Genomic DNA, 20111 nt, shown 5'->3' with positions numbered 1-20111 from the left:
ACACTACTGCAGCCAGAAAGGATCAGTAGGACAGCCAGGTAAATGGTATTGTTTAAATGTAAATAAATATGGCAGCCTCCATATCTCTCTCACTTCAGGTGTCTGACTCCAACTCCGGGTACCCAAAATAGCTCCAACTCCTCGACTCCGACTCCTTAGTCTAATACTTACCAGGACTGTGGATTTTGTACAAAAATCTTTCAACTCCAACTCCGACGCCTCAGTTTATGAAACCACCGACTCCAACTCCGACTCTGGGTGCCCAAAATGGCGCCGGCTCTGACTCCTGGACTCCAACTTCAACTCCACAGCCCTGCTTTAAGTACCCCCAGGGGTATGTGTACCATGTGTTGAGAACCTATGCTTTAAACCAAAGATGAGATTTGAGTTCTATATCACTTTAAAGGGAACCTAAACTGAGAAGGATATGGATTTTTCCTTTTAAAATAATACCACTTGCCTGACTTTCCTGCTGATCCTGTGTCTCTAATACTTTTAGCCACAGCCCCTGAACAAGCATGCAGATGAGGTGCTCTGACTCAAGTCAGACTGGATTAGCTGCATGCTTGTTTCAGGTGTGTGATTCAGCCACTACTGCGGCCAAAGAGATCAGCAGGACTGCCAGGCAACTGGTATTGTTTAAAAGGAAACATCCATATCCCTCTCAGTTAAGGTTTGCTTTAAGAATCAACTTGTAATGTAGTAGTGCTGCGGCAGCAGCCGTTAAGCCAGGTTTCCCTGCTCACTGTCGTGATGTTTGTTAGAAGTGGCGATCACTATCGCTGGCGTTCGTTTGTGTGCTGTTGTTCCATTTGTTCTCCTGATCACAGCTGGGGTCTGGGGAGCAGCGATGGGGAAGAGCGAGGAAGGAGCAGCGGACATCCAGCAGGCAGAGTGACAGTGGAGGGTGACGTCACAGCCTCTCTGTGTCTGTATAAAAGGTGCAGAGGAGGCAGAGCAGCCAGAGGAGAGATCGCACACTGAGCAGCTGCAAGGTAAGCCCAGAGTCCCGCTACCCGCCAGTCCTGTGCCCAGAGCAGCCCATCCTCCCTTCACTGCCATTATCCCTGACTTCTAATTGGTTGTAGCAGGTCACAGCACTGCACTTGCTGTTATTTACTGATCTTTCTTAAGGCACATACACACGTTCAACAAGTGCACAACCTGCAAACGACCACCCGCACGACACGACAAACTGAACGACCTGTATGTCCACACGTCCGGACGGATAAACGACCAACTCATTTACATACTGCGGAACGACAGACTACACATTGAAAACAAGTACAAGTCATTTAACAGTCGTTCAATCGACTTGTACACAGACCATCTGCACAATATCACAAGACCGTAGGCCAACATAGATCCGACAGTTGGATCGGGCGCAACGCCTGTTATCAGTCGTTTTGACGCAAATCGCCCAAAAATGGGCAAAAACGTGAAACACAAACGCATCGCTTGCACCATTGTCAGGCACTTTCCAGGCGATCGCGTTTCAGTGCTATAGAAGCGCTAAACGCGTTCGCGCCAAAATCGCCGCAGTGTTCAGTGATTTTTCCGCGTGAAATCGCAGAAAAATCACCGGTGTTTTGTGTTTTGTAAGTGTGAATGGGGCCACAGAGTGTAAGCTCTGCAGACGAGGCTGTGATAGCTAAATGTCTTGTGCAGCAGTATTTTGATACTTGCTATGTGTGGCCACTAGTGCTACTCTATAAATGATGTTGCAGCCATACAAACAATCAGGGTTGCTTGCAAATTTTTGCCAAATGCTAGTTTCGATTTCGAGAAAATAGTCACAAAAATACACTGTATACCTATACTGAGGGAACCTATACCTGGATACCTATACTGGGGGCACCTATGCCTGACTACCTACACTGGGGGCACCTATACCTGGCTACCTATACTGGGGGCACCTATACCTGGATACCTATACTGGGGGCACCTATGCCTGGCTACCTATACTGGGGGCACCTATACCTGGCTACCTATACAGGGGGCACCTATACCTGGATACCTATACAGGGGGCACCTATACCTGGCTACCTATACAGGGGGCACCTATACCTGGATACCCAAACTGAGGGAACCTATACCTGACTACCTACACTGGGCACCTATACCTGGATACCTATACTGGGGGCACTTATACCTGGATACCTATACTGGGGGCACCTATGCCTGGCTACTTGTACTGAGGGAACCTATACCTGGCTACCTACACTGGGGCACCTATACCTGGCTACCTACACTGGGGGCACCTATACCTGGCTACCTATACAGGGGGCACCTATACCTGGATACCTAAACTGAGGGAACCTATACCTGACTACCTACACTGGGGCACCTATACCTGGCTACCTATACTGGGGGCACCTATACCTGGCTACCTACACTGGGGCACCTATACCTGGATACCTATACTGGGGGCACCTATACCTGACTACCTATACAGGGGGCACCTATACCTGGATACCTATACTGGGGGCACGTATGCCTGGATACCTATACTGGGGGCACCTATACCTGGCTATCTATACCGGGGGCACCTATGCCTGGCTACCTATACAGGGGGCACCTATACCTGGATACCTATACTGGGGGCACCTATACCTGGCTATCTATACCGGGGGCACCTATGCCTGGCTACCTATACAGGGGGCACCTATACCTGGATACCTAAACTGAGGGAACCTATACCTGACTACCTACACTGGGGCACCTATACCTGGCTACCTATACAGGGGGCACCTATACCTGGATACCTAAACTGAGGGAACCTATACCTGACTACCTACACTGGGGCACCTATACCTGGATACCTATACTGGGGGCACCTATACCTGGCTATCTATACCGGGGGCACCTATGCCTGGCTACTTGTGACATCACAGTCACACACTGTTAATATTATACATTTATATATCTGACATATTTCTCGGCACTGTACAGATATCACTGAATCATTTCCCATCAGTCTCTGCACCAGAGGAGCTTACACTCTAATGTCCTCACCGCAGCCACACACTATTATTATTATTATCCATTTATATAGCTCTGACATATTCCACAGCGCTGTATAGAGATCACTGATTCATTCCCATCAGTCTCTGCACCAGAGGAGCTTACACTCTAATGTCCTCACCACAGTCACACACTATTATTATTATACATTTATATAGCTCTGACATATTCCACAACACTGCACACTGATTATTCCCATCAGTCTCGGCACCAGAGGAGCTTACACTCCTGTATCCCCCAGCCACAGTCACACTATTATATTAGGTCTGGCTGAGTGAGTCACAAGGGTCCTGTTTATTGTCACAGAGATCAGGAGGGTCCAGGTTGGTATAGTAACCACGTGAAAAGGCTGTGAAAGGAGACAAGAGTGTTCATTGCGTTAAACGTCTGATTATTATGATTATACACACATCATTTTTACATAGAAAATATTTGTATCCTTCCTATAATTTGTATTCTGTATTGTACTGAATTTTTGTATCATTTCGTACTGATATTAGATCACAAATGGGCACATCCCTTTTAATCTTCAAGACAATAATAGCAGCAAATAAGACTTCATTTTATTTGATTATTTAAAAGAATAAAACTGGACAAAAGACTGAATACCGCTCGGCCCGCAATTGCATTGGAGTGTATTGCATTGAAATTAGTGGGGGCCGTCCACCATGTAGTCTGAAAAAAAATTGGCCCTCCATCTCCATACCCGTGAAGTTGGACAGCGCTGATAAAGGGTGAGGTAGGATCAGGTTGCTCTAATGCTGGGAATAAACGGTTCGTTTTTGAGGTGATTAGATGGTTCGATAGATAATTTCCGACTTGTCCGATCTCCCAGCCGATCCTTTCGCCGCTCGATTTCTGATAGAAATGAATGGAAAAAGATAAGAAAACCGAGCAGAAGATCGACTGCAAAATCAAGCGGCAAAAACGAGATCGAGAGGAGAATCGAGCGCCAGAAACGAATCGTGTATTCCCAGCATTAGATGGGTGCAAATGTAGAGTTCAAAGGTTTTTGAATTTCTATGGTCCAGTGGGATTTAGCATGTGGCCAGGACTGGAGTGAGAGGTATGTAGAGGCAGCCTTGTTTATTTCCTTTTAAACAATACCAGTTGCCTGGCAGCCCTGCTGGTCTCTTTGGCTGCAGTAGTGTCTGAATAACACCAGAAAAAAGCATGCAGCTAATCTTGTCAGGTCTGACAAAAATGTCAGAAACACCTGACCTGCGGCATGCTTGTTCAGTGTCTATGGCTAAGGCTGCTTACACACCAAGACGTTACAGGCGCACGTTAGTGCGCCTGTACCGCTCCCCCAACGCACAGCAATGTAACACAAGTGGGCTGTTCACACAGCCCACGTTGCGTTACATGTAACGCTGCACGTTCTCCGCAAAGTGCAGCATGCTACGGCGTTGGAGCGGCTATAGCCGCGTTAGACTGTTTGCACATGCGCAGTGGGGGGCGGAGAGGAGGCGGGGAGAGCCAGCTACAGTAGCCGCGCACATGGCTACTTAATATTCACTGCACTGGCGGGCGCTGATTGGCCGGCGGGACCACGTGATGAGGAGTGTCTCGCTCCGCATCACGTGGACCCGCTGGCCAATCAGCGCCACTCTGGGAGACATTATAGGAATCGAGCCGCCTAACGCGGCTCACTCTACCGTCGGCTCTTGCAGCACCATACGTTGTGTTAGGTGCACGTTATGCGACCTTAACGTAGCACCTAACGCAACGTCTTGGTGTGCAAGTAGCCTAATAGTATTAGAGGCAGAGGACCAGCAGAGCAGGCAGGCAACTGGTATTGCTTCAAGAGAACCCGAGGTGGGGTTCTGACAATGCAATCCACATACAGTGGCCGGGTCTGCTTATATTGCCCAGCCTCTGTTGCTATCCAGATCCCCCCTAAGTTCCCCCGACGCTCTGCTGTCCCCCATAAATCACAGCCGAGGTGTGTGGGCTGTGTTTACCTCTGTAGTGTCTCGCCGCTCCACCCCCCTTTCCCCCCCCCCCCCCTGCCTCCTGCATCGCTCCGGTCCCCGCCCGTGTCCTTTCCCTCCAATCAGCGGGGAAGGAAGGGACACGGGCGGGTACCGTAGCGATGCAGGAGGCGGGGGGAGCGGCAGACTGACAATACAGAGGTAAACACAGCCCGCTGTGACACACTGCGTGTCGGCAGCGCGGCTGTGATTTATGGGGGATAGCAGAGCGCAGGGGGGGCTTAGGGGGGATCTGGATAGCAACAGAGGCTGGGCAATATAGGCAGACCCAGCCCCTGTATGTGGATAGCATTGTCAGAACCCCACCTCGTGTTCTCTTTAAAAGGAAATAAATATGGCAGCCTCCACATCCCTCTCGCTACAGTTGTCCTATAAAAACAATAAAAAACCTCAACACAAAAATAAGAAAAATAAGACGTTTACTTGCATCATAGTTTTTTGCCATAGTGCGAATAAACATACCTTTCTTCCTGGGCGCCTTTTCCCCCTGTTGTATTTTACACCCTCCTTAGGAGGACGGCTTCCTGCTAGCTCTACGCAGCTGGTAAGTGGTAAGTGAGATTCCCTCATGGTTTTCAAAGAGAGTGACCAAAAGTACAGAGATCCATCATGGGTTCACAAGAGAAAAAATGCTTTGCGGCACTCACCAAACCATTGAATGGTCAGTGGTCAACAACAGCCCTCCCCTCCAGTTTGGAAAGTTTCTCTGTTTCGTGTCCGATGTGCTCCGTACAGTTGTAGTGAAGAAAGCATGTAGACTTGTCATTAGAAGAGAGAAGACGTGAACCGTCCAACCAGACTTGAAGTGTTAAGAGTGAATGGTTAGCGCTCCAGATAGAGTTAAACAATAATCTTTATTACTTCCTATATAACATCCCAACGTTTTGAGACAACGGCATGTCTCTCTTTCTCAAGGACAAAAATAGAGATGGCGGGGGGGGGGGGGGGGGGGTTAAGCTAGATGTGCATTCTTATGGTTTATTTGTAATCCACAAAGGCCTGGCCTCCCCATGGACAAGTGTGTCTAGCGCCTTCCTGAACGACTCTTAGTGGTCTCGCACCCACTCCTTGTACCCCCACTCCATGACTTCCTACAACTTGCTGAATTTGCATCCAGAGCCCCCCAATTTGAGCACAGCCGGTAACGTATGTTATGACTTTGTGGATTACAAATAAAGCACCTGAAGTCTGGTTGGATGGTGTGATGAACACTACGGAAAGTCGGGCATAATCGCTAACGATTTTTGTATGGTCCAGCATCATTACTGTCATTCTCATTTTAAACATACAAGAAGTTAATTTTTTTTCATCTCTTCTTGGGGAACATCACCCACACTGAATGAGAGCAGAGCTCCTTCACACCTAAGGGAGGAACAAATGTTGCTCTGGGAAGGCAACAGCATCAGATAACATTCCCCCTCCTAAAAAAACTTCCCTTTAAAATGTTCCCTCCGAAACTTGAATTTAGGCAATAGACACACTTCCTTTATTAATAATCCAAGAATAGATGTGTTTATCATAGACAGAAGACAAATATATTTTCCGGTTCCTAAAAATCAGCCTAATAGCTCATCGAATTTATAGCAGTCTAGCTGCTATGGAAACAGAGCTATTTATCACTCGCAGACCACACCTGCTAATCTACCGTTATTTGGTGTCATTCGATAAAGCATCGCTGGCTGGTTCCAAAATCTGGCCACAGATCCTCGGTAAGGCAATCTGGGGAGGAATCGCAAAGACTATTAAAAAATGCTGTGCTTTCTGCTTGTGACCTAGGAGCTGGCCCTGTGCTGACCAGGGGGTAAAAACAACTATTTTTCACATAAGCGAGCCCCAAAAGGTTTGGGCAGTAACAACCCCTCCCAGTCTCCAAAATTCCATCTACTAGGATCTTCACACACATGTGCAGTCCAGGAAACCAGAGCACATGGACTACCATAACATGCTTTGTTTCGAAAACTTTTGATATCAATGCCTGCATTTGAACTGGACTTTATTTCATTCAATATCCTACAAGGACTGCTAAGCTAAGAAATCTCACCATTATTTCCCTTTTATTTCAAGCTTTGTGTGTATATGTTAGTGTATTTAAATGTGTGTAATGCATTTTTGTTATTAAATGTTCAAAAATCGTTTTACGGTTATAACCTGTTCCTGAACATACACAATCGTACTTGCTCCTCTGAAAGCGTTACCTTGTGTTCTATAGTATCTTGTATCTCCAACCCGTATGCTTGAATCGGGCACAGAGAGACAGATCTGGCGCCGATCCCTGCATACTGCTAAGAGTTAAGTTACAGTGTTCTTAGTTTGTTAAAATAGTTAGTCGTGTGCTGACTCGCCAGTGGTGGCAAGCATTTGAATCGTATGTGTGTGGTGAATCCTTTGGAGTCAGGACGCTCCTCTCGGCTAGTTGGCTCATAGATTGCGAATCCACATATGGGCATCTATGCGCAAAGCGACAGTGAGACCGGGTTTCTCACTCTGAGCGATTGACCCGATCATGGACTGGCCCTTGCGGTTCTTGACAGATGGTGCATTCCTTTTCTCTTCTAATATGATACAGAAACCCGTTGTACTTGAATGGAGATGGTCATTCTCCACAGGCCCTATCGGTTGGTTGCCAACGAGCAAACTTATTTTGTGAGTACCATTCTTTTTACTTCATCACCCCCCCCCCACACACACACACACACACACACACACTATCTAACTATTACTAAACCAGCTGGGCTCCTGCTTGATCCCTTGTACCTCTCAAGCCATGTAGCAAATGAGTCCAGTAATAGAGAGTAAGATGATGAAAACCTGTTCATAAACATCCAGCATGACGACCAACCCACGCCGTGCTCGCATCAGTTCACATTTCCTCTAGGCCTAGAAAAGTTTCAGAAGCTGTTTTGAGCTTCCAGAATTTCAATCTTCTCTTGCCTGCTCTTTACTCCATAGTTACGTTCTTCAGACCTGCAAGAAGAAGTCAGTTGGATGAAGGTTTCAGGAATGACTCATGATTTGGGAATTTCCAGGCATCTGGGCATGTTTTGTGAAGGGTTGTTAGCTGCTACAAGAAGTAGCATTCCTAAATGTGGTCAGATGACATGAAAGCTCTTCTGTAGAGTGTTTTGGTGCTACAAAGAACGTTGTGTCCTTTAAGTGATTTCAAACTCAGCCCCTCCTGAAACTCTGAGGCTGCCAGCAACACACTGCTAAGATTTATGACTCTGTAATCTTAAAGGGAACCTGAAGCGAGTAAAATTATTTAAAATAAACACACAATGTAGCTGCAAATGAATATTACATACTAACCTCACTGTCAGTTCCCCTCAGAAGCTCACCATTTTCTTCTTACAGTGATCCCTTCTAGTTCTGACAAGATTTTGTCAGACCTGAACTATACCAATTGCTTTCAGTTATATATCAGCTGCTGTCAGTTACAGCTGAATGTGCAAGGTAATATCCATGTTTCCCTATAGTTCAAGTGGGCAATATTACAGTTTAAAAGTGTGCTGACAAGGAAGCTGTTATGGGGTAATGGCCATTTTCAAAACGGAGGACAGATAATTCCATTGATCACAGTGGACAAATGGGGCGCAGGAGAGGAGAAAGAGATTGATGAGTAGACTACACAGGAGGTAAGTATGATGTGTTTATATTTATTTCGACTTTTAATTTTCAGTTCAGGTTCTCTTTAATAAAGAATAAGTGTGATGGTAATTATGTGGCACCAACCTCAAAATGAAACCCTGATGAATAATGCATTAAAATTAGTCCACAACCCCTTGTTTTGTCCTTGTTTTTCAAAGAAATCTGAAAGTCCTCTGGATGCATTTTAATTTGGGAGAAAAGTACTTCTTATAGATATGTGTATATACAGTGATTGTGTAGTGCGCATACGCACGATCAAGGATGGACGTCCCTGGGCAGCGCCTGTGCACTGCTCACTGACCTGGCCAACCCGGAAGTATCTTCAGGGAGGCTTTTCGAAAGTAACGGAGGGGGATGGACAAGAATGGGGGAAGCAGTGGTAACGAGGACTGCTTGCTACACATGCCTGCTATCCCAACGTTTTAAAATGTACAAGGTTCTAACCCTTCTCTGTGTTACACTGTGGTTGCTGTTGGTGGACCGATATCCTCTTATCTTCTACACAAAAACTGAGCGTAAATATCTCCCAAATTGGGGCACAGGCCACTACAAGCCCGGGATGATGAGATAACCCTCCCCTCTTTACCCAAAACTAAAGGTGGCCATACACTGGTCGATTTGCCATCAGAATCGACCAACAGATAGATCCCTCTCTGATCGAATCTGATCAGAGAGGGATCGTATGGCTCCTTTACTGCAAACAGATTGTGATTTCGATTTCAGCATGATATCGATCACAATCTGTGAAGCTTTCGCCGCCCCCTTCCCCCACATACATTACCGGCTGCTCCGGCCGGTGCGAGTCCCCCGGTCTCCGCTGTCACTTCTCCATGCTTGGCAACTCCCACTGAACTTCCTGCCAGGGAAGTTTAAACAGTAGAGGGCGTTCTACCGTTTAAACTTCCTGCCGGGACAGGAAGTTCAGTGAAGCTGGAGGAGCCGAGCACGGAGAAGTGACAGCGGAGACCAGGGGACACACGCCGGCCGGAGCAGCCGGTAATGTATTGCCGCTAGCGTCGGTCGTCGGGCATTCGAACGCCACTATCGACGCACTCCCGAACCGCCGGCGGTCGAGCAAAATCTGCCGCACGGACGGAGCGACGGGAACGATTGATTTCGGACAGAAATCGATTGTTCTGTCAGCGTTTTCACAACGATTTCACAGCAGAATCGATCACAGTGATCGAATCTGCTGTATATCGGCGGGAAAATCGTTACCCACTTCCCCTTAAAAAACTGAGCAAATTTCACCTGTCAACACTCCTTCCATTCATTCGCCTATAACTTTATTACTACTTATCACAGCGAAACAATCTATATCTTGTTTTTTTTTTTGCCACCAATTTGGCTTTCTTTGGGGGTACGTTTTGCTAAAAATTATTTTATCCTAACAGCATTTTAACAGGAAAAATACGAAAAAAATTGAAAAAAATTATTATTTCTCAGATTTCAGCCATAGCTTTAAAATACTTGTAATACATGCTACCGTAATTAAAAATGAAAAAATGTGGTGACCTCCGCTCACCTCCACCCACCGGGACAGTGCAGGAGCCAGGCGACTCAGACCCAAACAGTAAACAGGAAAAAGGGAAAACTCCACGCGATGTCCTCTGTGAAGTGTAAAATTCAAATCTTTATTACATCAGGTAAAAGCAGCACAGTCAGACGGCTGACATGTTTTGGGCCGAAAATGGCCCTTAATCATAGCACATGTGGTGGTTTTACCTGATGTAATAAAGATTTGAGTTTTTGAATTCCTATAATTAAAACCCACACATTTTATTTGCCCACATGTCCCAGTTATTGCAACGTTTAAAAATATTCCCTAGTACAATGTATGCGCCAATAGTTTATTTGGAAATAAAGTGCAGTTTTGCGTCCATTACTTATTTCAAGACCATAATTTTTTTAAAAGTAACAGTAATATACCCTCTTGACATACATAGTAAAAAAAAATTTATCCTTAAGGTAACTATTTATGTATTTTTTTTTAACTGTGTGTATATTTTTTTTTTTTACAAAAAAATGTTTGTGGTAACTATTGTTAGTGTGGGTTGTAAGGGGTTGTTTTAAATGAAAAAAAAAAGTCTGTTCGTCGAAAAAAAGTTTGTAGATGCAATTTTACTATTTGGCCACAAGATGTCCTAGCGCATAACTTCCTTATGCGTAGTATTACTACGCAAACAGGAAGCAATGCGTGGATGTGTAAGTATTGGCTTTTGTGAATGAGGGCGCCATCTGATTGATTCACACGGGGACTTAGATCAATGAATGGGAACTGTGGTCCCATTCATTGATCTCCCGGCTAGGCAGTAACAAGTTCGGGAGCGCGCGCGCGGGGGGGCAGGAGTTGTGCACGGTGGGGGAGGGACGTAGCAGTTACGCCCCTGCAAGAAGTTATGGGGAAATGCAGGGACGTAGTTACTCATCCTGGGGGAGGGCGAGTGGTTAAAGGGACCCTGAGCAGTAAAAAACCTCCCAAATTTTACACTTACCTGGGGCTTCCTCCAGCCCCCCCTGTAGCACGCGAGGTCTCCCGGTGCCCTCTTCGACTCTTCCTTGGTCCCGCTGGCGGCTCTGGCAATCTGGCGAGTTTGGCTGAAGTCGGGCCTGCGGGCCCCGGTGTGCTCCCATCAAGTCATCACGCCGGCCGCCGTAAGCGTCCTGCACATGCATGGTCCAGTCTTTAGAGAACCGTGCATGCGCAGGACACTTACGGCGACCGGCGTGAAGACCGAAGTTGCCAGATTACCAGAGCTGCCAGCAGGACCAAGGAAGAGCCAAAAAGGATGCCAGGGTACCTTGCGTGCTACGGGGGCTGAAGGAAGCCCCAGGTAAGTGCAGAGTTCATTATTTTTTTACGGCTTAGGGTCCCTTTAAAAATAGTAACAGCTGGATGGAGTGTTGTTTTATATGAGCTACATCAGTGTATAAAATAGAGCATGGTGGATTACCTCATCCATTAGTCGCCATACATGGCCACCAACAGTGTTGCCAACTGCCCGTAAATTTTGTTAGAAATTTAGCTGCCCGTGAATTCCGTAAGGAATTCAGCAGCGTCCGTAAGGATGGCCAATCAGCCGCTCTGTGAGCAGGAGGGAGCAGCGCAGAGTAGGAGAGCTGTGGGCACAGTGGGGAAGGGGGGACATCTCCCCCCTCCTTCCCTCACCTTGGGGCTCTCCCTCCCTCGCTCTCCCCTCCAGAACTAAGTCTTGTGTGGCGTTTGGCAGCGGGTGGAATTTACCTCCGTCTCGCTCCAAGGGCCAGAAGTTCTGGTGCCACTGCTCTGGTCTGGACCAGACCAGACTAGCGGCAAATCCATTAGATCATCCCACGCCTGCAACGAGAAGGAGGTAAGTTCCGCCCGCTGCCAGCCGCCGCACAGCACTTAGTTCTGGAGGGGAGAGCGAGTGAGGGGGAGCCCCAAGGTGAGGGAAGGAGGGGGGAGATGGCCCACCTTCCCCACTGTGCCCACAGCTCTCCTTCTCTGCGCTGCTCCCCTCCTGCTGCGGGCATACCTGGCTACCTATTCTGGGGACATATACCTCTGCCTACATATACTGGGGACATCTCTACTCCTGGCTACCCTTTCTGGGGACATCTCTACCCCTGGCTACCTGTTCTGGGGACATCTCTACCCCTGGCTACCTGTTCTGGGGACATCTCTACCCCTGGCTACTTGTTCTGGGGACATCTCTTCCCCTGGCCACCTATTCTGGGGACACCTATAGACCTGGGGCTGCCTATTTTTGGGGAACCACTGCTGTCAGATTAAGTGTATTTTGGGGAACTGCTGCCAGATTAAGTTTATGTTAATGTTAACATCTTATGTTATGCTGCTGCCAGATTACATCTATTTTTAGGGAACCACTGCCATATTATCAGTATTTTTGGAAGAACCTCTGCCAGATTACGTGGATTTTTGGTGAAATGCTGTAAGATTACATGTATTTTGGGGGAAGGGGGGGAAACACTATAGCAGAGCTCAAACTTCCCTGGCAGACCTTTTACAGCACTACTAAAATCATGTATATTTGGCCCCACCCATGACCACGCCCATTTTTCGGTGCGCCGCAGGGGATTTTGTCAGTAAAAACAATCTTTTGTCAGTAAATTTTTAGGTATTTGGCAGTAAAAAATAACGTGAAAGGTTGGCAACACTGGCCACTATTCATGCCGCCCATCAGTCCACCACTCATCTCGGTTCTGATTTGGGAATTGGCGTGAGTAGGAGGTATGGCTGACTGAGCTGTGAAGGTTTTGCAGAGCCATTATACAGCGGTCATGATGGGAAAACGTGCAACAATTATTCCCCCCTCTCCACAGAATGGACGCAGTGATTGACGATGGTTGAAGAGGCTGGAGCGGGAGAAGAGTCCTCTGTTCATTGATAAATGGAGGCGGGGGTGGCGTGTGCAAGGCCTGATGGGAGCTATTAGCAGGAAATTGGTGCTATAAGGACAACATAAGCAATTATAGAAACATAAATAGATGATGTTGAATGAAGGACATCAGCTATTTGAGGAAGCAAATGACTGTTAATTGACTGATATAAATGGGTATCACGTATCACTAGGGTTTATGCAGAACTACATTAGAATGGAAAATCCAGTTATGTAGCCTTAGAAAAAAAATCACTAAAGTGTAACGCTCTTTTAAAGTTTGCTTGCAGCTCCAAACAAAATGGGGGATGATTACAGAGTTCACCTCACTTCCTGTTCCTGTAACAGTTGACATTACAATGCAATACAATAACATTTGTAAAATGCTTTTCTCCCATAGGACTCAAAAGTGCATAGATACGGTATGTTTCAGATCAATACAGAGTTGCAGGCTGGACTGTGCTACAGAGAAAATAGTCAGGTGTTTATAAATGCCATGCTAAAACAGGTGGATTTTCAGTTTGGACTTTAAGGATACCTTAGAAATAGATATTTTTGGGGGAGTTGTGTGTGGGGACTCAGTTGTGCAGATGTTTACCACATCTCCCATGCCCCGGCATCACCCTCCATTCTCCAGTAATTATCCAAGTTCTGTACTTCCTGGTCGATGAGGTCGGTTCTCTCAGACCCGGACATACTATGCTGCCCATACAACCATGCTTACATCATATCTAGTCTCCGGGGAGTGACAGGTAGGGATGCTCGGAAAATTCCGCGGAATTATGAATTCCGTGATTCCGGCCAGAACTAGCTTAATTCCGATTCCGGTAGTGCAACCGGAATTCCTATACCTCTCAAACGGAATTCCACGAAAATTTTATAATTCCGACGGAGTTTTCCCGAATAACACAAAATCTCTCTCTCTCCTCCTCCTCCTCCTCTCCATCCTCCTCCTATTTATCCTCTTATATCATCCAGTAGGGAATTGCAGATTTTCAAAACAGCTTATATACCATAGCTGGGATTTGAACCCAGGATGCAGTGTGTAGTAGGTACTAGGTATCTGTCTTACCCTCTAGACCATGAACCACACTACATGGTAAAGCTTGCCTAGCATAAACCATACTTCCATTATGATCAATTCAATAGAAAAAATAGCATGATTAAGGATTTGTACTTTTTGAAAAGCATGCTTATATACCATATAAGACAGATACCTAGTACCTACTACACACTGCATCCTGGGTTCAAATCCCAGCTATGGTATATAAGCATGCTTTTCAAAAAGTACAAATCCTTAATCATGCTACTTTTTCTATTGAATTGATCATAATGGTAGTATGGTTTATGCTAGGCAGAGAGAGAGAGAGAGAGAGAGAGAGAGAGAGAGAGTTTAAAATTTTCCGACGGAATTCTGTATAGTATGGAATTCCGCGGAGCAGCTCCGGAATACCGTCGGAATGAAACGGTAGCGGAATTTCAGTATGACGGAATGCGGAATTGTCCCGGAAACGGAAATGGGCTCTTCCGACCATGCCTGGTGACAGGCATGTACAGCGTATTATTTCCGGTTCGAAGGGCACCAACCATGCCAACCAGGAAGTACAGACCGGAGATAATAACCGGAGAATGGAGGGAGACGCCGGGGGACGGGAGGTGCGGTAACCATCTGCACAACTCCCCCCACACACACAGTAGGTGTTTTTTTTTTTAAATTTCACTAAGGTATCCTTTAACAGCTTCCAGGGATGAAGATGTCCTGGGTGTGGCCGGGAGTAGGGGCAGCATGACAGAAGGCTCTGTCTCCAAAGTTTGAGGTAGACTCTTGGGGTGACCAAGTTATTAGATCCTTTTGATCTGAGATTGTGGGGGGGGGTGATGCAGTTGCAATAAGTCCTTCAGGTATCCAGGGTCCAAATTGGCTTATTGACATTCAAATCCTTGCACAATCTTAAACAGAATTCTCTATTTTATTGGTAGCCAGTGTAGTGAGCAAAGGGTTTCTGCTATGTGGCAATGGCGGGGTTAGCTTGTTAACAGCCTTGCGGGCGATGACTGGTCAGAGCACATATCTCTTTCTCTTGTGTACAATAATTTTAATACTTCTTAGCTGTCATTAGAAGTTCAGAATAAGTTAATGTAATAGACACCTGTTGCAGCGCTGGTGGAGCGTGGACCCAAACCAGGAGCAAATAAGTGCAATATTATTAAAACAATAAAACTATTTAAAACAATTTAACAAGAGGTATGGCTAGTTTACCTCTCCTGATGATCTCAAAATAGCTAATATGACTCAGTATTCTTTCAATAATATAATGCACTCAGAAGGACAACGCATTTCAGGGGTATCTCCCACTTCCTCAGATCAACGACAACCAAAAATAATAGCCAGAGAGTAGTCAGACTCAAACTTAGTCAGAGATGAGATCTTCAAGTCTGACTACTACTCTCCGGCTATTGGCACATTTTTGGTGGTTGCTATTACCTGAGGAATTTGAAAATGCCTCCGAAATGCATTGTCTGACCCTTTTGTATGCAATAAATTCTTGAAAAAATACTGAGTCAGATTGGCTATTTTTAGATTGTTAGGAGAGGTAAGCTAACTATACCTCTCATTTTTAAACAGTTTTTAATTGTTTTTATTATATGTGTTCTAGTGACGACTGTAAAACTTGGGACACCTTCTTTATAGGTAGAGCCTTCATCCTACTTCCTCTTGCGTCACCCGTGTCAGGAAATAGGGGTCTGCAATAGTGATACAAGCAGCACCAATTATTTTATTTTTTTGTCGTTTGTGTTATGTTTTCATAATTATAACTCGTGTGTAGGTTTTAACCACTAGAGGGAACTGAAGGCTAATACTTTCTCTTACCGATTTTTCAGATACAGCACTGCCTTCGACAAACCCTCAGAATTGCATTTACATAATGTTTTGTTCCAAGAAGAAGCTACTTCCCTCATGCCCTAATATTCTCACTCCAGATCAGATCCCTGCATTCTTCATTCCCCCGAAACTGTCTTCACTACCAGAGGGAGGTGGACACGTTGGCAGGTGGGTTCAGAGAAAAACGTCACAGGCGAGATCCAACTCAACGTCACAAACTCTGCTAACGTCAGGTAGTCGTCACGTCACTCAGGTTGAAGATACTGAGAAAGGCCTGCAGAGTCCAGGTCAGAAGAAGGCATCGGATATGGCGTCCACCATCATGGGGGCTCCATATCTGTCAGAGAGCCCACACACTCGTCGGAGGGAGTCTCTTTTTCATCAGATGGGCCCCTCCTCACATGGACCATGTGAACTGAGGCCTATATCCCTGACAGAAACAGACTGCGTTTTGACCTGGAAGACGTCTTCTCAAGACCTTCGCTATGGGCTAGGACTTCTGAACAGTGACATGACCTCTTCCACTGAGTCCTCCCCATATAGCTCTCCCATGTTAAACCGTGCGCTTCATGGCAGTCTTGCCAACCAAGTCTCCACTAAGCAACAACACTTATCTCGAAATCTGAGTGTTAAGTCCTTGACTCGGGCCAGTTCCCTGTCCACGGAGGAAACTAGTTCAGCTGACACTAGTCCAAACATGCCCACCAAGCAGGATCACCCTCGATACTCTATGGTCCACCTGGTCCCACCACCCATCTTACACCTGGACTTTATTTGTTGCCAAGACCATTTGGCCAAAGTGACCGAGGTCACACTAAGCAAAGGTGGCCTGATCCGTTTGTCAGTGGAGTACATGAAAGAGCTGGATCGCCTAAGGGTGAAACTAGTCAATGCCGAAAACTTGTACCCATCAAGCCTGGATGCCAAAACCATCAGCTGTTGCGTGGTGATGAGCCTGATGCCGGGGAAGTTACAGAAGCAAAGGAGCTCTACCATACGCTGGAGCAGGAACCCCATCTTCAATGAGGACTTTTTCTTTGAGGGCTTAGAGAGAGGAGAACTGGAGCAGCTCAGCTTGAAACTGAAAGTCATTAACAAAGGGACGGGCGTAAAGCGGGACATCGTGCTAGGCAGAAGCGAGAGCAAGCTTTCTTCTATTCTGTAGCTCTGATTCTGGTGGGCAGGTTTAGGCCCTGCTGTGTAGCTCTGCTGATTGGAGATCATGGTCTGTTCACCACTCCACATTGGTTGTATAGCCAGATATGCATTGAGGCACTGATGTTTGACCTAGACTCATGCAGTGATCCTCCACTGTCTAGTTCACTGTCCCACATGTTTCATTATTAGTAAATGTGAATAGGGGGTTATACATACATAATGTTCAGATTTGATGCAGCCATTCAAGAGAAATTCCCTTTTAGAAACATAAGTCATGTGACCCAGGGTTCCCCTCAGCACACTGCACCTGAGTTAAGAGTGGGCTTTCTCCACCAGTGAAGCCATAGTGAACAACTGTTATACCCCAACACCTTGCTCCACCCAAATTCTTCCGCTTCTGCTGAGATACCAACTCTTTGTGGCCCAGCACTGCAGCTCTTCCGAGTCTTATTATCCTGTTGAGTTCCTCCCTGCTTGTTGTATAATATAGCATTAACCCTTTCCCACACCCTCCCCAGTATGTTCATAATGGTCAAGTGTACCTCTCATCACCCCACCTTAATTAATACTAACCATTTTGTAACTGCTATTTTGTATTTGAAAGAGTGAAGGGGGCTTTGAAGGGTGAAAACTTGATTACACTCATTATGGGGAGGAGCTAGGTAGGAATTAATATTGCAACTGTACTGAACCATAGCTGCAGTGCTGGCCACAAAGAGTTAATCTTTCAGCTGCATAATAAGGATGAGGGCAGGGGTCAAGTTAAAGACTAGCTGGTACTCTTCCTATCTTCCTACCTCCTCTATGAAGACCTCTCTTGGTTAATGATTGGGGGGGGGGGGGGGGGCAGCAGCATCTACGTATTGCACAGTTTTGGAGACCAGCCTGGTAATAATAATAGACTAATGGAAAAAGGGGTTTATGTGCAGTACACAAAGCTTTCTGCATTGTACATTATGATATGATCCACATGATATGCATTTTACATGGACACAAAGCTGGAGTTTTCAAAATTAGCTATGAACATATGCTTGTACTACACAAAGTCTTCTTTTAGGGCTGATTCCCACTACAAGAGCTTTTTAAGGAGAAACCCAGACCAAGGAATGAACTTTATCCCAATCAGTAGCTGATACCCCCTTTCCCATGAGAAATCTTTGTCTTTCCTCAAACAGATCATCAGGGGGCTCTGTATGGCTGATATTGTGGAGAAACCCCTCCCACAATGTCCATTGTGGGAAATAGCTGTTTACAGCTGCTTCCAACTGCCCAAAAAAAAGCAAGCAGCATCTCCTTCCACTGACATCACCTGCCAGCAGTAAAAATGTCACCATGTGATAAAGGTCAGAAAGTAAATCAGGGAGAGGAAAGATTTTACTACATTATGTTTGTTTGCTTGTTTTTTTACATACTTACCCCTGAAAGCAGTGGGAATATGAAGAAAGTCACCTGACAGTCCGCTGCTGTTCCACCTCCCAGTGTGTAATATTTAATAAAGTGGGCCGTATTTATGTACACAAACTAATCTGTTGTGTTGTTTACATACTAAAGGATTTACATTCATCCAGCTACTTTTTGACATATACTTACAATAAATAAATAACCTAGAGGAAAGATAATATTCTGGTCTGTTTCTGAGATAAGAGGAATGTCAGCTGCCAATCATACAGCTTTCACTGCATACTCTATTGTCTGAAACGTACAGCACACCTGATGAAGTGAGAGGTATATGGAGGCTGCCATATTTATTTCCTTTTAAACTATACCAGTTGCCTGGCAGCCTCTCGCATAGATGTCAGCAGTTATATGCATCCATTGTACTTATTGCACTGGCAAAAAACATATATAAATGTACAGGCAGCACGGTGGCAAAGTGTTTAGCTCTCCCGCCTTGCAGTGCTGGGTCCCCAGTTCGAATCCCAGCCAGGTCAACATCGTAAGGAGTTTGTATGTTCTCTCCGTGTCTGCATGGGTTTCCTCCAGTCACTCTGGTTTCCTCCCACATCCCCAAAACATACAGATAAGTGAATTGGCTTCCCCCTAAATTGGCCCTAGACTACGATACGTACAATACATACACAGACATAGGACTATGGTATGGATTAGATTGTGAGCCCCTCAGAGGGACAGTTAAGTGACAAGACAATATACTCTGTACAGCGCTGTGTAATATGTCAGCGCTATATAAATACTAAGTAATAATAATAAAGTACTAACCATCTCTAGAGGGACTAAACTCCCACAGCAAACATCATAGGGCCAGATACACAAACTGCTGTTAATGTTTGCTGTACGCAGACAGCACACAGCAATATTACCAGTACAAACATCAGCAAAGTACCACAAGTTAGTGCAGCCCAGGGCACATGAGGGCTTGCCTACAAAATCTATTCATAGAATTCAAATTCTGTTGGCCCTAATACTACATGGAGGTGGTAAATCATTGGGCAAATCATTGGCCAACAAAATTGGATGCGTGTATGAACCCTTAAAGTGAACCTCCAGACTAAAAATCTACTCAGCAGCACTGAAAAGGCTTGGTGTTTCTTTAACAGTTTCACAGCATCAGAACTTTGTTTTTCTTATCCAAGCCTCATTTTTAGCTGCACAGAAGCTAAGCTCCGCCCCATCAAAGAAAACTGCCCGGGCATTTTTCCCCTGATGCTGTGCAAAGCCTGATGGGATTTCTGATGTTGTTGTTCTCGTTGCCTAGTAACTGGGAGGGGTGATCAGGACACAGGAGTGTTGGACCTGTGTCTCATGCTCCCTGTCACCTCCTTTCAACCAAAAAGATTCCTGCCATCATGAAATCAAACATTTGCCTGTTCCTTTAACCACTTCCCGACCGCCGTATAGACAATTGGCGGCCGGGAAGTGGACCACGCAAGGACCGCCGTATTGACAAATGGCGGTGGTCCTTGTAAGGGCATGGGCGGCGCGATCGCGTCATTCGTGACGCGATCGGCCGCCGGCGCCTGACTCCGCCCCCCTTGCGCTGTAACCCGCCAGCCGTTCGGAAGCACC

General features: G+C 46.0%; 1 protein-coding gene across 1 annotated transcript; it reads left to right on the top strand.

Annotated features, from left to right (window-relative positions):
- Window positions 1-963: 963 nt before the first annotated feature.
- LOC137531537 (C2 calcium-dependent domain-containing protein 4C-like) lies at window positions 964-17869 on the top strand. The gene is made up of 2 exons (XM_068251455.1): window positions 964-995; window positions 15929-17869. The coding sequence occupies exon 2, from the start codon at window positions 15973-15975 to the stop codon at window positions 17092-17094; it is 1122 nt and encodes a 373-aa protein (XP_068107556.1). The 5' UTR covers window positions 964-995; window positions 15929-15972; the 3' UTR covers window positions 17095-17869.
- The last annotated feature ends 2242 nt before the right edge of the window (window positions 17870-20111 follow it).

Source organism: Hyperolius riggenbachi, chromosome 9 (genome assembly GCF_040937935.1).
Source record: "Hyperolius riggenbachi isolate aHypRig1 chromosome 9, aHypRig1.pri, whole genome shotgun sequence".
Taxonomy (NCBI): Eukaryota; Metazoa; Chordata; class Amphibia; order Anura; family Hyperoliidae; genus Hyperolius; species Hyperolius riggenbachi.
Note: the sequence above shows the minus strand (reverse complement) of the source record. Positions and strands in the feature narration are given on the sequence as shown.

Excerpts from the sequence above, each read along its gene's own strand:
- LOC137531537 (XM_068251455.1), top strand. The coding sequence starts at position 15,973 with ATGTTTTGTTCCAAGAAGAAGCTACTTCCCTCATGCCCTAATATTCTC.